General features: G+C 42.3%; 1 protein-coding gene across 4 annotated transcripts in view; it reads left to right on the forward strand.

The window, feature by feature from the left end:
- The window catches only part of OLAH (oleoyl-ACP hydrolase), a 247455-nt gene extending 235012 nt beyond the window's left edge, over positions 1-12443 (forward strand). For all 4 annotated transcript variants that reach the window (XM_078663601.1, XM_078663600.1, XM_078663599.1 and 1 more), the window contains exons 6-7: positions 456-538; positions 12187-12443. In XM_078663601.1, the coding sequence (XP_078519727.1) occupies positions 456-538; positions 12187-12335 (232 nt within the window). In that variant the 3' untranslated portion in view covers positions 12336-12443. The remainder of the gene's footprint in view (positions 1-455; positions 539-12186) is intronic.
- The last annotated feature ends 1990 nt before the right edge of the window (positions 12444-14433 follow it).

Genomic DNA, 14433 nt, shown 5'->3' on the forward strand with positions numbered 1-14433 from the left:
GGATTCCACAAGAGGTTGTTTGGCATGGTGGTGGATTCATCTCAATCCAGTAACAACTGGAGATTACTAGTAACCAATCAAATTGACATCACAACTTAACACCAAAGATTTCCTCAGTGTGGCATAATTTCCACTAACCATCTACTTCCAGTCACATTTCTTCAGAACGTAACATACATGGACTACTTTGTTTGTTCTTTTGTTCGGTCTTCATCTTCAGAACAATAGTGTAGTCTATCTAAAGACGAAATATTAGAGAAAGTAGCACTGAAAGTATAACACTGGACTTTTTCTCAGACTATCAACTCTGAATTGTTTGTTGTTGTAAGACATTTATTGTGGAGGGTTATCTGGTGAATGAAAAATAGATTGTAACCAGTTATCTATTTCAGGTTTCGATGTTAGCACTGTTTTATAAGCGATATGTTTCAAACACTGACATTTTCTGCTTTCAGCTATGAGAAACCACCATGTAAGATATTTTCTTGTGGAGTTACGTGCTTTGATGGAACAGAGGACGTGCCACATGACTTGGAAGGTAAATGTGCTATACCATGAAGAAATATATGCTCTCATTTGATTGGCCTGGCATAACAAAACACTATATGATTAGTTGTAAAATAGTGTAGTCTTGTTTATAGTAAGTGCATGATTTATACCTGACCAGAATTATCATCAGAAAAATGTTGCATATGTTATGTTCTTTTGTATTATGTATTGTGTATGCAGCTGTACTTACAACTGAAAAACGCTCCCTCTTGACCTGTAAGTACTTTTGTCATGGGAATTATCTCTCAAACACAGGGCATACACCAACAATGTCTACACAGAATGTGAATTTTTTCTCATTTTATTTCATTTTTCAGTAAAAAAATCTTTTTTTCTTTTTATCATAATTTACAAATATAACACTTATAAAAATATATACATTCTACAAGGAGGCTTCGGAAAAATATTTTTCACCACAATGAAGCTATGCATATATGTCTTTAGTTATTCAAATTCATATGAGCACTAGGTCAATTAATTATGCACAAAACAGGTAAAGAGCCGCACCCACACAACACATACATACTTCCTAAACATCCATCCCATCACAAAAACAACAAAAAATGTGTCCTATAGCGTTGAATCTGGTGTCCAATTAATGACCAAAGTCATTAGATTTGAAAAAAGGTAGAAGGTCGACGCGTTTCGGTGGAAAGAACAGGAGTACGGACCACCTTCTTCAGGACCAGTCAGATACAGTGCGATATAGGAACTCTAAACCTGGAATGCGAATCTTTCCAAGAGACAAACGTGAATGTAGCGGTACTTCTACAGGATTGCAACGCCCTGTCACACGATCTGGTGGTTTGCCGAAATCGATTGAACCAGATTTCTATTACTGATTATTGGAGTGATTAGGACAGCTGTATGCTGTAAGGTATACAAGGCGGAATGAGGCAGGAAGCGGCTGTATGCAGTCTCTAAATTTAACTTGTTCTTCATTAAAGGTGTAGAGGGGACGTAACCTTTTTAAATGTTTTCAGTGGCTGTGCGAATGTCACAATCGTCACCAAAGTACGATGTATCTTTAGAATGCCAATGCGTTTTGAAGAATCCGAAATTTCTAGTCCCCTTCGCAAGCCGCCACCGCCATCGTCCTCAGTTTGTTCGATACTAAGAAGTTGCAGCTGTACTTACATCACAAAAAAAAATACAAGAAACAGATGGTTAAAAAAAGAAGAAATACATGCTTTTAAACAGCAATGTATATTTGATTATAGCAGTACTTTCTGAGATAAGCAAAGCACTTTGTTGAGCACTTGTTTTGATCTAATTATTCAATTTAAGACAAAATGACTGAGAAAAGTAGCACATTTCCAATAGTGTTATCGGAAACCTCCCTGATAACAGTAGTAATACTTACGGCGGGCTTTATTAGCAGAGGATAGACATTAGATGTAGTAGGTTTCTCCAAATTTGCTATAGAGAGTCATCAGTGACAGATTTTCACGATACTCAAATCACTCCCATTTCAATTATTTTCATGTAAAGTTTTAGCATGTTGATATAGTGTAGATGTGGCATGGATCAGCTCCGTAGTGGTAACATTTACATCATTGAGTGGTTAGTTCTTACTATACTGATGATCAATTGTCCCCCGTCCATAGTTACATTTATTCTGGCATGCTCTGTTCAGACCAATCACATAGTGTATAACATTGCCTTCAGTTAGGTCAACAACTGCTACATACAAGTTAAGTCCATTAAATACACATCTAAAAGTTATCAAGACAGCATGTGTAACCAGTTGTCCATAAGTAAGGCAAACACACTAAGCCTCATGTATTGCATTCTGTATTTAACTTATTACATTTATTATGATATATTACTATGCATAAAAACTATTTGTTGTGGTGGAACACGTGGAAAATATTGTGCGCTAAGAGAAATGAATACATGATAAGTAATATTGTTTTCTACATATTCTGCAGAAAATTGTATGTGATTAGCAATTAAAGGGTTGGGCAAGGCTAAAGGTTAGGTGACTTTCAGTTTGGTGTCTCAATTAATCATTATGTCACTGATATTTAACCACAACTTAAGTTAACATTAAGGATGACAAATGCTGATTAGGAAGGTTCCTTCATCTGTAAAACAACAGCTATGTTATATACAATTTTAAAAAATATCACTTTTTAATTGTAAAATGCTCTGGGTGTACTGGTTTGGCTTGTTCTTTTATAGTTTCCACATGCACTGTGATCAGCAAACTCTTTGATTAACTTAGATAAGAATTAAAGATTGTTTTTTCAGTAGTTTAGTGGGTAGAAATACCAATTTATTTTTCTGACCAGACTAAGCAGTTACTTGTATGATAATATGGGTGGCCAGACTTGTCCTTGCTAAGCTATGTAGCAAAGTGGAGAAAATCTTCCTTTTCTGCAAGGTCACCTTTAATTTTTCACCTTTTACTGGATCCTGTTTTGGCTGGTATTAAGACGGTGTGCCGTGTGACACTGCTTCTTAGTGCTACAATGTGTACACTCTGGTCCTCAAATGGTATTGGTAAAATTGTTTTCACCTAGTTAGTCTAGTTTACTTTCTTGTAAGACCATGGTATGTGATGCCGAAATTGCACAAGTGGCGTTGAAGTCCCATGTTGGCTGCAGTGTGTATATACACTACCCATAAACATGACAAAAACATATGGCTGTCAGGTGCTGACAGAATATGCTCCCATTCAATCCCCGAGTTCTCCTAGACCCTTTGAGTCTAACCCAAAGAAAATAGACAGTATAGGATAGGGATCATTCTCTACTCATTGCTAGTGCACAGGATAAGACTGGCGCCTTACCGCCACCTCATCAGAACATTCCTAGGCCTAGGAAGACTACACCCTTAAGAGGAAGGCCCTGCAAGAAGAAAATGACTCAAGGACTCCTACCTCCTGCTGGAAGGAGTGGACTAACACTGACTCCCCCTGGCACCCAAGGAGCTGAAACTGCTTTCCAAGGTCAGATGGCTGACCTTTTGTTTGCCTGCTCCAGGGACACAAAAAGCAGAGCGTCTGCTGATGCTAACAATGCCCAGCTGACCACAGACGACTGGACCCTGGAGGAGCCCTGGCTGGAGAAAGATGTGGTGCATAGAAGCCTGCTCTGAGGACCTTGGGGCTCCAGTAATTACCAGAAGGATGGAGAAATGTGGGACCAAGACATGGTACTGAAGTTACCCAGGGAGTTTGCATCCTAAGCGGGTAAGAAAACCAGGTTGGTCACACTCTGGGCTTTAAGTCATGCTGTAAATGGTTTCAACTGGACTTTTTGATGAAGGGATCTACCTCGTGGACCTCTGCCCAGCTACAGCTTTTAGCCTAGTCCAACTGGCGGGTTTTAAGAACTTAAAAAATGACAAAGTCAAAGGTAAAACATTGGACGGGGGTGAAGTAGCAAATCCTTTCCAGTTACGAAACAACAGTGGTGGCTATGAAATTCAGCTTTTCCCACTCTTGCTACACTGAGGAATTTTTACTTCCATTTCAGAGACTAATTCCTAAGGTTCAAACTTTGACGAAACAACCCGCTTGGTGTATCCAAACCCCACTACATAGCCTGTTATCATACTTCAGTCCTGGTCAACCATGAGCTGATATTTTTATTTTATTTTTTTAACGTCTTTATTCACAGTTTTTTCCATCTTAACGCCCCCACAGAAGACCAAGATCACAACCGTAATACAGTAGAAAGGAAAAAAAACAATAACAGGTTATTGCATACAAACAGAAATCCTTACGTACATGAGGTATAACTAATCACACAAAAAAGAGAGCCAAAGCTTGGTAGTGATACAATTTGTTGCGAAATGATGATTCAATACAGGTAAACGGCCATTCTTAATGATATATATACAAATCTACATGAGGTAGCCCTAGGAATGACTTTGGCTCCACCGGAGCAAAGGTTCCCATATCGCCATTCCCCTGATCTTTTTTATAACGCCCTTTGTTTTTATAAATGGCTACCTCCAAACTGTAGGTCGCGAGTAACCTAGCCCTCCCCTGCCCAAATGCAGGAGGGTTCTGATCTAGCCATGTGGAAGCCACGCAAAGTCGGAATACAGCCATAGCTATAAAAATCAATCTCTGCATATATTTAGGCCAGTTATCGTTTGATACTCCCAATATAATTACTTCTGTTGAGATGTTGATTCTAACTTGGAGTACTTCTGATAAAAAATCAGAGATTTCTGTTCTTATATTAGAGAGTGTAGTACAGGTAGCAAACATATGGACAATATCTGCCTCAAACAGTGTACATTGTGGGCATGTAGTCCCCTTCCCGGTTCCCTATTTAGCTATTTTATAGGGGGTATAGTACAGGGAAAAGAATGTTTTGTAGAACTGGGCATGTAATTTCATAGACACGAAACATGTCTGAGAAACTTCATACGCATATGAGGGGATTGATGGCTGTACCCCGAGTTTACCCTGCCACATTATTGATTGTTTGTCCATATCATCTGAAAATAATGTATTCATTTCCTGATATATTTCCCCAATTTTAGGAGTAGGGTTTCTACCAAGAATTTCTATAGTTTGGCTAGTGTGAAATTTTAACCATCCCCCACCTTTCTTTAATAAAAAGTCTCTGATCTGTAGGAACTTAAAAAAGTCCAGATGGCCAATATCATACTCGATACGCAGGTCATCAAAGCTTTTAAATCTTTCTAGTGTATAGAAACATCAAGGGCGTCGTAGCCCTGCCTCGACCCACCTCGCCATACACCCATTCTGAAAAATCTCGGGGGGTCATTATTGTGACTCAGCAGAGTACAGCATGAATCACGGCCCAGCCCCAATAATTTCCAAACACTTCCCCAAACTTTGTAAATACTTGATATAGTCTTAAACTTGACTTAAAGTAGCCATAAGCATCCCTCACACCCCCCCCTAGTATAAGCTCTTGTGGTGATGGGATGACCTCGTTGTTGATTCCAGTCGAGATTAGTGGCACACAATATTTCAACACAGTAGCCCAGTAATAAAGTTTGAAATTGGGCATTGCTAATCCCCCTCTTTCCTTTGGCAACATGATCCATCTAAGGGCTCTACGAGGTCTCTTATAATCCCAAATGAATCTTGAGAACATCCCTTCGATCGTTTTAAATAACTGAGGAGAAAATTCCAAACATATTGCCCTAAAAAAATTAAAAAATCTGGGCAAGAAGGTCATTTTTACAACATTACACCTACCACCTGTGGTTAAATGTAGATTATTCATTCGAGCCAATTCTTTTTTCGCACGACAAATCAGTGGGTCCATATTAATACTGACAATTTTCTCAATTTTTGCAGTAACATTAATCCCAAGATACTATGCATGGTCTGTGACTCTTCTATCGCTCATCCGGATCTTATCATTAAGGACAATCTGGGGTTTTCCCGAATTAGGTTTATATCCAGAAACAGTTCCGAAACGTTGTGCTTCTTCCTCTATCACATTGATGGCACCATTGGGGTCGCTAGTAACCAATGCAATGTCGTCGGCGTAAGCTAGGGTTTTTGTATCGTGATTATGTACATGAATAGGTGGGGATTAACACATGATTCTCAAGCCGACAAATGAAAGAATTGATATAAATTGCAAACAAAAGGGGTGAACAGGAACACCCCTATCTTGTCCCCCTGGTGATGTCAAACCTTTCGGACAGGATCCCATTGATCATAACAGTAGCCCCTGGGTTGATATAGAGCTTTTGTATGGCCTTAATAAATCCCTCGGTAATTCCGCAGTGAGACATAGCTGTCCACAGAAATTTCCAGGAGACCCTATCGAACGCTTTCTCCGCATCAAGCAAGATAAGCGCCATAGGGTCTCCTGTTAACTCTGCGTAGTCAAATAACAAGATCACTCTTTGGACATGGTCTATTGTTGACCTCCCTGGCATAAACCCATGCTGTCCAACTAACACAATTTTATATATCATTGGTGCCAGTCTGGCGGCTAGCAGTTTAGAATACATTTTTGAATCCCCGTTTATTAATGTTATGGGATGGTATGATCCCATTTCCAGGGGATTTTTATTTTTTTCCAAAAAGACTACAATCTTAGCCACCGCCAAGAGGCAGGTGGGTTTCCCCCCTGAGATACATAGCCGAATAATTCGGACATGATAACTTTCAGTTGAGCTGCAAATTTCACATAGAACTCGGTTGAAATCCCATCCATGCCTGCTGCCTTCCCTGTGTCCAACATATTCATAGAAAGCAATATTGCATCCCAGAGAAGGGGGTTTGTCTAGACTGTCTTGGTCTTCTCTCTCGAGTCTGTTACTGTCCATTAGATCTAGATATGTTTCAGGGCCCTCCTCCCATCTTATTGGCTCTTTATATAATTCTTGGTAGAATCATTTCTGTAATGCCACCCTTATTTCAGATGATTAATTTCTCATACCACCGTCTGCATCCTTGATTCCCTTCACAACATTAGCTGAAGTCTCTTTGCGGGTACGGACCGCTAACTGATGTCCGACTTGTTCACTTAGCTCGTATATTTTCTCTCTATAGGTGGTAGCTTTGACTACGGCTTTTTCTGTTAATATCTCTGATATCAGGTTCCTAGCGATAGCTACCCGGGCCACTTCCCTACCCATAACTCGCCCCTCTTGAGTAACTCTAATCAACTCTTCCTCTGCATTAGCTAGATTCTGTTGCAGTGTTGCCATATGAATCTTCCCTTCCTTATTGGCCCTAACTGAAAACTGAAGAGTTTCTCCTCTTATGCACGCCTTCAGGGTATCCCAAACCACCTCAATGGGTGCGCTGCCCATATTTTCCTCTAGAAAGCTCGGAATCTATTCTCTTAAGTGTTGTCAATACTTCTCATTTTTTAGGAATACCCTTTCAAATGTCCATGTCCTTAATATAGAATTGTCTCTGCTACACTCTAGGTTCAATTGAAGCGGATTATGGTCCGATAATATCCTCAGGAGTTTCCTTACTATGCAAGTGGAGCTCAGGGATTCGAAAATAAAAAAATAATCAAGTCGTGCATGTCGGGAATGTGGATGGGAATAAAATGTAAAACCAGGGTCCCCAGAGTGTTTTACCTGCCAACTATCAATCAATCCATGTAATACACAAAGGTCTCTGAGGGCCTTAAACACCTTTTGTTTCCTGCCTTGATATTTGAACTCCGAGCCCAACGACCAGTTGCCTGGCATATGAATATTGAGGTCCCCACATAAAATCAGGGGAAGAGGCCAATGTACTAATTCATTAGAGACGCTAAGCAAAACATCGGGGTCATCACTGATGCTACCATAAATGCTACATAATGTCATCTTATTTATTCCATTATTGTAATGACATTCATTGATGGCCCATCGCCCAAATTTATCTGACTTCGATCTTTTAAATTGGAGCCCCCCCCTTTGCTAGGATAGCTACCCCTCTGGTTCGGACTCGCTGTGTTGAGGCGATAATGAGTTGGTACCCTAGAGTTTTCAGCAAATATTGTTGTGAACATTCAACATGCGTCTCTTCCAGGCATATAATGCCGGCATCCATTGTTTGCAGCCCCATGGCCACTTTCTGCCGTTTCTTTGTATCATTAAGACCGCATATGTTTAGCGAGATAATTCTTAACTTAGCCATATTACTACGTGATTGTCCAACAGATAGCCAACATAATTTTCTTGCAGTATGAACATCTTTTTTGTCATTCTTCTAATGTAGTATGCGCACCACCTCACATCCTTTCTCACATCCTTTCCACCCCTCTTGTGTTTGGAGTCCCTTGGTCTCCCCCCCTCTCCCTCTCCCCACTATCTCCCCCCACCCACCACCACTTTGCAAGCTGCCAGGCTCAATCCTGAGCCTGTGTGATAGCGTCTAGCTGACCTCACCCACTCTCCGGGCCTCTCCTTTCCTTAGGCCTGTACGAACATGTAAAGCCCCGGCATATTATGCTCATCTCATAGCACCACCACAACTCTTAAAGATACTGGACACTATACACTATACATCAACTATCCGAGAGAAAAAAGAGAGAAAAAAAAACAAGGCCCAGAAGAATCCCGCAGTAACTAAAAACAAAATTGGTGATTAACACATTCACATTATAACAAACATATGTTTTGTTTCATTAGGATACTCATAAATCAAAGAGTGTGATAAGCAATTGTCTAGTCAAAGTTTTCTTTTTCCCCCACTGTTGAATCAGTGATCAACCCCTGACCCCCCAGATTTCCCTGCTATGATGTCCTTCTGAGCCTGTTCTGCCTGGATTTCTGAGGTAAAGAACAATGTACGTCCTTGCGATACTACCTTCAGTTTGGCTGGGTTCTGGAGAAATGCGAGAGCCCCTGCTTTCTGGAAGGGGTTAATCAACTGTCGTAATCTCCATCGTCCCTCCACTGTGGCATGAGCGAATTCCGGTTTCGCAAAGAACGAGAAGCTCTCCCAGTTCCTCTTTTTATTCGGCCGGGCTAAATCATATACTGCCTGCCTTAATAAAAAATTACCGAAAAATATTAGGATAACTCTGGGGAAACCCTGATCCGTGCGTGGGCGTTTAGGAGGTGAAATGTGGGAATCTGTGTACCCGCTGAATTTCCTTATCCCAATCCCACATTGTTAATTCTGGAAATGCATTCTTAAATAAGTTGATGACAAATGCCCGGATGTCGCTCCCTTCGCTATTTTCTGGTATCCCAAGAATGCGCAGATTGTTCCGGCGTAGGCGATTTTCTGCCTCTTCAAGCTTCCACATAATATCTGTTACCGTGTTTCCTTGTGATGTGACCTGGGTTTTGAGAGTATCCACTGTACTTTCCAGTATCTCTGTCCGGCCTTCCACCATGGTCATTCTTTCGGCGATTTCGGTGCATGTTTTTCCAATTTTACATAACGACCCCTGTAGTTTTTTTGCTGCAACACGGGCTAGCCGGTTCTCCGATTTCACCTTGTTCTGAAATGCATTTAGCGACTGTAGAATCATTGTTAGTGTGGGCTCTGCTGCTTGCGATGACCCCTTCTGTGAAGTTGTCCCCTCTTTAGGGCCTTTGACCGTACCCATAGCTCCGTGTTTCCCGGTTAAGGAGAGCGGTTTTGTGTCCGAGTAATCCCAACGGAGGTATGATTCTTGCTCCTCTTCGGTGTCTATCCTCTGGGTGGATTTCCTCCCTTCTTAGGCTTTTTTAGATTTCCTTTGCGCCTTTTTGCCTTCACGTTGACTGCCACTGCTTGCGGAGGTCTCCACACGTCCCTCATCACTGCTGCAACTATGGAGGTCCCAAGACTCAGATCCTCCGGATTCTTCATTTACTGAAAAAAAAATTCTCTGTAGGGTCTGGAGATAAGTAGCCCAGTGCCGTGTGCTCTATGGAGGGTTCCTGCGCACCTTTTAATTGGGTTCCAGCTGGCAATTCCTCTCTTTCTGGCGCATCAATCCCCGTTGTCTCCTTATCAATGTCGGGTACTGTACTACTTTGTTGCCCGGCGTTCTCCTGTCCGCCCTGCAGCGGAGAAGCTAACGCTGTCCTGTCCGTTAGTAGCAGGACTGTGTGCTCGCCGCTTGAACCCCATGATGCTCTTGTTTCCTCATTCTCGTTACAGTCCTCAGGGGTCAAGCCTTGTTTTTGCCCTCTTGCATCCAGGCTGTTCGCATTCCGCCATGCAACCTTTATCAGAGTCTGTATGGTGTTTCTTAGTGAACAACTTAATAATGACAGTTTGTTTTTTGTTCCCTACTGCCGGTGGATCATTATTCGAGGGGTTCTTATGATTCTTACCGGGGTTAGCAGAGTTGCCGGTATATTTCGATTTTCCTGCATCTGCCCTGGTATTGGCCTTTGTCTCAGACCGCTCTGGTGCTGCAGGGTTGCGAGCTGTGGTGCGAGTCTTATTCCGCGTTCCACCGCGGGCAGCTGCCATTGTGCACGCTTCCCTCTGTGGGGTGTTCCAGTCGCTTAGCAACCTAAGCCTGGCTCTGCGTTCATCGATTCTGTCTCTGCCGTCAAGTTCAGTGAGGAGCAGCCGAGCAAGTGCTTCCCAGCGCGAACGATGCGCCGGCTTCCCACGGGACTCAGATGTGATTCCCTTCACTGGGCCCTCGATCCAAAGTGAGCCAGTAACTCCAATGATGCCAGCGATACCAGCACAAAACGCCAGAGCGCAATTTTAACGGGTGTATTTCTCGAGAGGGTCCAAAGGGGCTCGGAGGTGAGTGACAGGGGTCTCACTCAGGCGCCATCTTGCTTAATAAATAGTATGGGGCTGTACATATATTTCCATTTTAGACTTTACACATTAGCCCTTCTGCAAAGACGTGCACTGTCGAGCTGATATTTTTCAATGTCTTTTTACTTTGGCTTAAAACTTTTTGCTTAAAACTTTAAAAAAATCACGTCTCAGGATCTCCTTACTGAATTGAAGTATTTTGTTGTCTTTTTGCTCATTAAATATTTTGTCTATTTTTATAAATAGGCTTGAGAATGTTATTGTTTTGTTTTCTTTACTTTAAAATGTTTGGTCCTGCTTGAACTTGGCACACTTTTTGGGGGGAATGACCTGATGCTTGTGTCATAGCTTCTAGTCATTGAGCAGAGTTTCTCTGAAACTTGATTTGAGACCTACTCAGGGTGTATTTATTAAGTTTGTAAGCCTTTCCAAATGTGTACCCCACCATCTGACAGCCTACTTGCTTTTTGAGTTCAACTTCAATGGTGCATTAGAGCCATTCATGCGAATTTTCTTGTCAGTGAAAAGATACACAGGTCTCTGAGGAAGTTTAAGATCTCATTTTCATTTAATTCACTATGGTCCATTGCATCATGCCTTTCGAGTCGGCGGGATTGAACATAGCACCTTGCTTGCATCCACCCCTCCAGTGAAACCTCATGTGCAGTGCAGTATGATACATGAAAAAGTGCCTTGCAATCTCTGACGTCTTACCTCCACAGAGTGTTGTGCAGAACTCCAAAAACTTTTTTCCTATTCCAACACATTTGACTATTTTTAGTTAGCTAATCTGCCATTGCCATCTCATACCATGATCAAATGTTATATATTCATACACAGACTGCTCTCATACTATGAGTGCAGCATATATTTTACTTTAGGATAGTATGAACAAAGAGCATTCTATGTTATGCCTTTTTCTTTTCTTTGGTAGACTGCATGATTGTGACCTAAATCGTGTTTCCAAAAGACTTTAGGCCCAGACCATGTTGCTTTGACTTGGATGTATATTTGGTTCTGCTATAATTTTCTGGGTTGTTATTCTTTAAATAGTCTGATTTTTTTGCTGGGAAGTGGGGTGGTTTTTCTACGTTTTGTATTGCATTTTATTTTTCTGTTGGTACTTTGCTTGCTTTATTGATGCCATTGCAATCACATTTAATTGTGAACAGGTCTGATTTTACCAGTAAGCAACGTTTGTGCTTTTTCAAAATAATGTAAATGAAATTAGTTATGCATTATTAACCAATAATTTAATATGCCACATGTGGTTAATTTTCAGTGCTTGATTTTCTGTCTTTTCAGCATTATAGGAAAAGCAGGGAAATTAACCTGAAGTAGTTGCCAGATTATCTGTTAAACACAAACCTATTACCTAATTTCTGTGGGTTTCTTCCACATTGTAGATTGTTGTATTTCTATTACCCAAAAGATAACTTATTACATTTCTTTTCCAGCATGGAAGGATTTAACAAGTGGGGAATTCAACATTCACAAGCTTCCTGGAGGACATTTTTACCTTAAAGACCCAGTCAATGAAAGCTTTATTGTGAAGCATATTACAAAATATTTAGAAACTGCTGAAATGGACTATCTTCGTACATAAACCCTTGTATGTAAAAAACAAATCATAGAGCAAACATATAGAGACTCATGATGATTTGATTGACCTTTTGTGAGAACAGAAATGATGAATAAAACATATACTAGATTATCAAGTGGTGAACCTGTATACCTACAAGTATTTCCTTCATTGGTAAATTTGTTCGGTGGTGTTATGGACTGGAATCTTCTGGAACACTACCCACCAGAAGCCCATCTTCCAGCACTACGGTTTCTGGTAGTTGAAATACAGATTATCATCATAGCTAGACAAGAGGAAGGGTTTGGGGGAGGATACCAGCGGGATGGGGATCTGGAACAAGACTAAATCACCCGATTATTTCAAGACTAAAATCAACAAATCAACATACACAATACATAAGTTCAAAGTTTTTATACCAGAATAATCTTTACCTGAAAAGGACATTTTAGTGTTGTAAACATATGCTGCCCAAACATAACTCCTTACTAAGTACAGAATTTCTTTAGTCATAGTCTCATTTCTGTAGTAGGGGATCTCTGTGCATAGTCATAATCTAGTGAATAGTCCCGCCCATGTGTGTGGACCCCGGAGCAATCAAAAATAATCTCTTAAATTGTCCTCAGTGCAGTCCTGCATAGACACTTAAAAGAAAATCAAAGACAATAATGCAGCCTATACCTGTAAGGCTACACTGTCCAGTACTTCAACTAGAAATGCAAAGGAAATTCCACCAGCATCACATGCAACACAGTCTGTTAAGTTTCACCCATAGAGAAACTTCCCCTTCACAAAATCCTTGGAATGATAGAGAGGAAGGGATGGACAGACAAACCCCCATAGGCTGCCATTATGTGTCTGCAAAAGGGATACCATGCCTCTAACCATTTCGGCACTGATGACGAGCTCAGCTCGTCATCAGTTGCGCCGCTCGCACGCTGATGACGAGCTGAGCTCGTCATGTAACGCGCGTTTTTAAAAAACGCCGCGTACAGCGGGAAAAGCCGCAGCGCGCATGCGGTTAAGGATCTCTCCAGAGACCCTCGGTATCCCATGATGCACAGCAAACTCCTTTTACTTTCAGTTTTTTTTCAGCTCCTGCTAGCAGGACCCTGGAGCATTGAGCTCTCTCTTTTTGGGTGTTTTTTCAATTTTTTGGCACTTTTAAAGTGTTTAGAGTGTTTCACTCGACGTCTGACTGCTTCTTCTACCTGTTTCTGGAGTTTTTGGCCAGTTTAGCTCACCCTTTTGTCGAATATGCCAGCCTTGTTCGACAAGTGCCCTGAGTGTGCCAGGAAGAAGGCCAAGTCAGACCCTCACAGGGTGTGCATCCTCTGCCTCCCATCCTCTCATGTCCCTGAAGACTGCGAGATTTGCCAACAATTCTCCAGGAGGACCCTGAAGGACAAACAGAAGATCAGGCTCCAAGGACTGGAGCTCAGGAGACAGCAAGACCAAGGTGGGTCTGGGCATGGAGGGACTTCGTCCTCTGCCCGTGCTTAGGCCTCTGGGGGGCTCCCCAGCCAAGACAAGGACAGAAAACGGCACAGATCTCCGTCGACATCGATAGCCTCGACGTCGGCGTCGAGGGGATTGACCACCATTTGCTCCCCGTCGTCCCAGGGCTCTGGGTCGAAGCGACTTCGACGTCGAGGGGACCGACGTCAAGACCTCGGATGAGGTCGACGTCGAGGACCGCGTCGATGTCGAGACACCATCGATGCCGAGAGGGGTCCGGGAGATGCCGGCGCTCGCCGTCGAGGCGACACCGCCGGTCGTTGTCGAGGTCGACGTCGAGGAAGAGAGACTCAACGTCGAGGAGGAGAGACTCGACATCGAGGGACGCATCGACGTCGAGATGCTCGACGTCGAAAAATAGGTCGACGTCGAGGAAAGAGAAGTCGAGGTCCAGGGGGCGTTCAAGGGCCAGAACTGTGTCCCATGTATCAGTAGTCACCCTGTCCTCTGCATCCACGAGCCCACGGTCGCGGCAGCACCGGCGCTCGTCTAAGAAGAGATCGGCCTCTAGGACATCTTCATCAAGGCCTGCACAGAGGAAGAAGAGAAGAGTGGTGCGGTCTGCGGACTCTGAATACTCTCAGACCTACTCGCCTTCTAAGCC

The sequence above is a fragment of the Lissotriton helveticus genome, chromosome 10 (assembly GCF_964261635.1).
Source record: "Lissotriton helveticus chromosome 10, aLisHel1.1, whole genome shotgun sequence".
Lineage (NCBI taxonomy): Eukaryota > Metazoa > Chordata > Amphibia > Caudata > Salamandridae > Lissotriton > Lissotriton helveticus.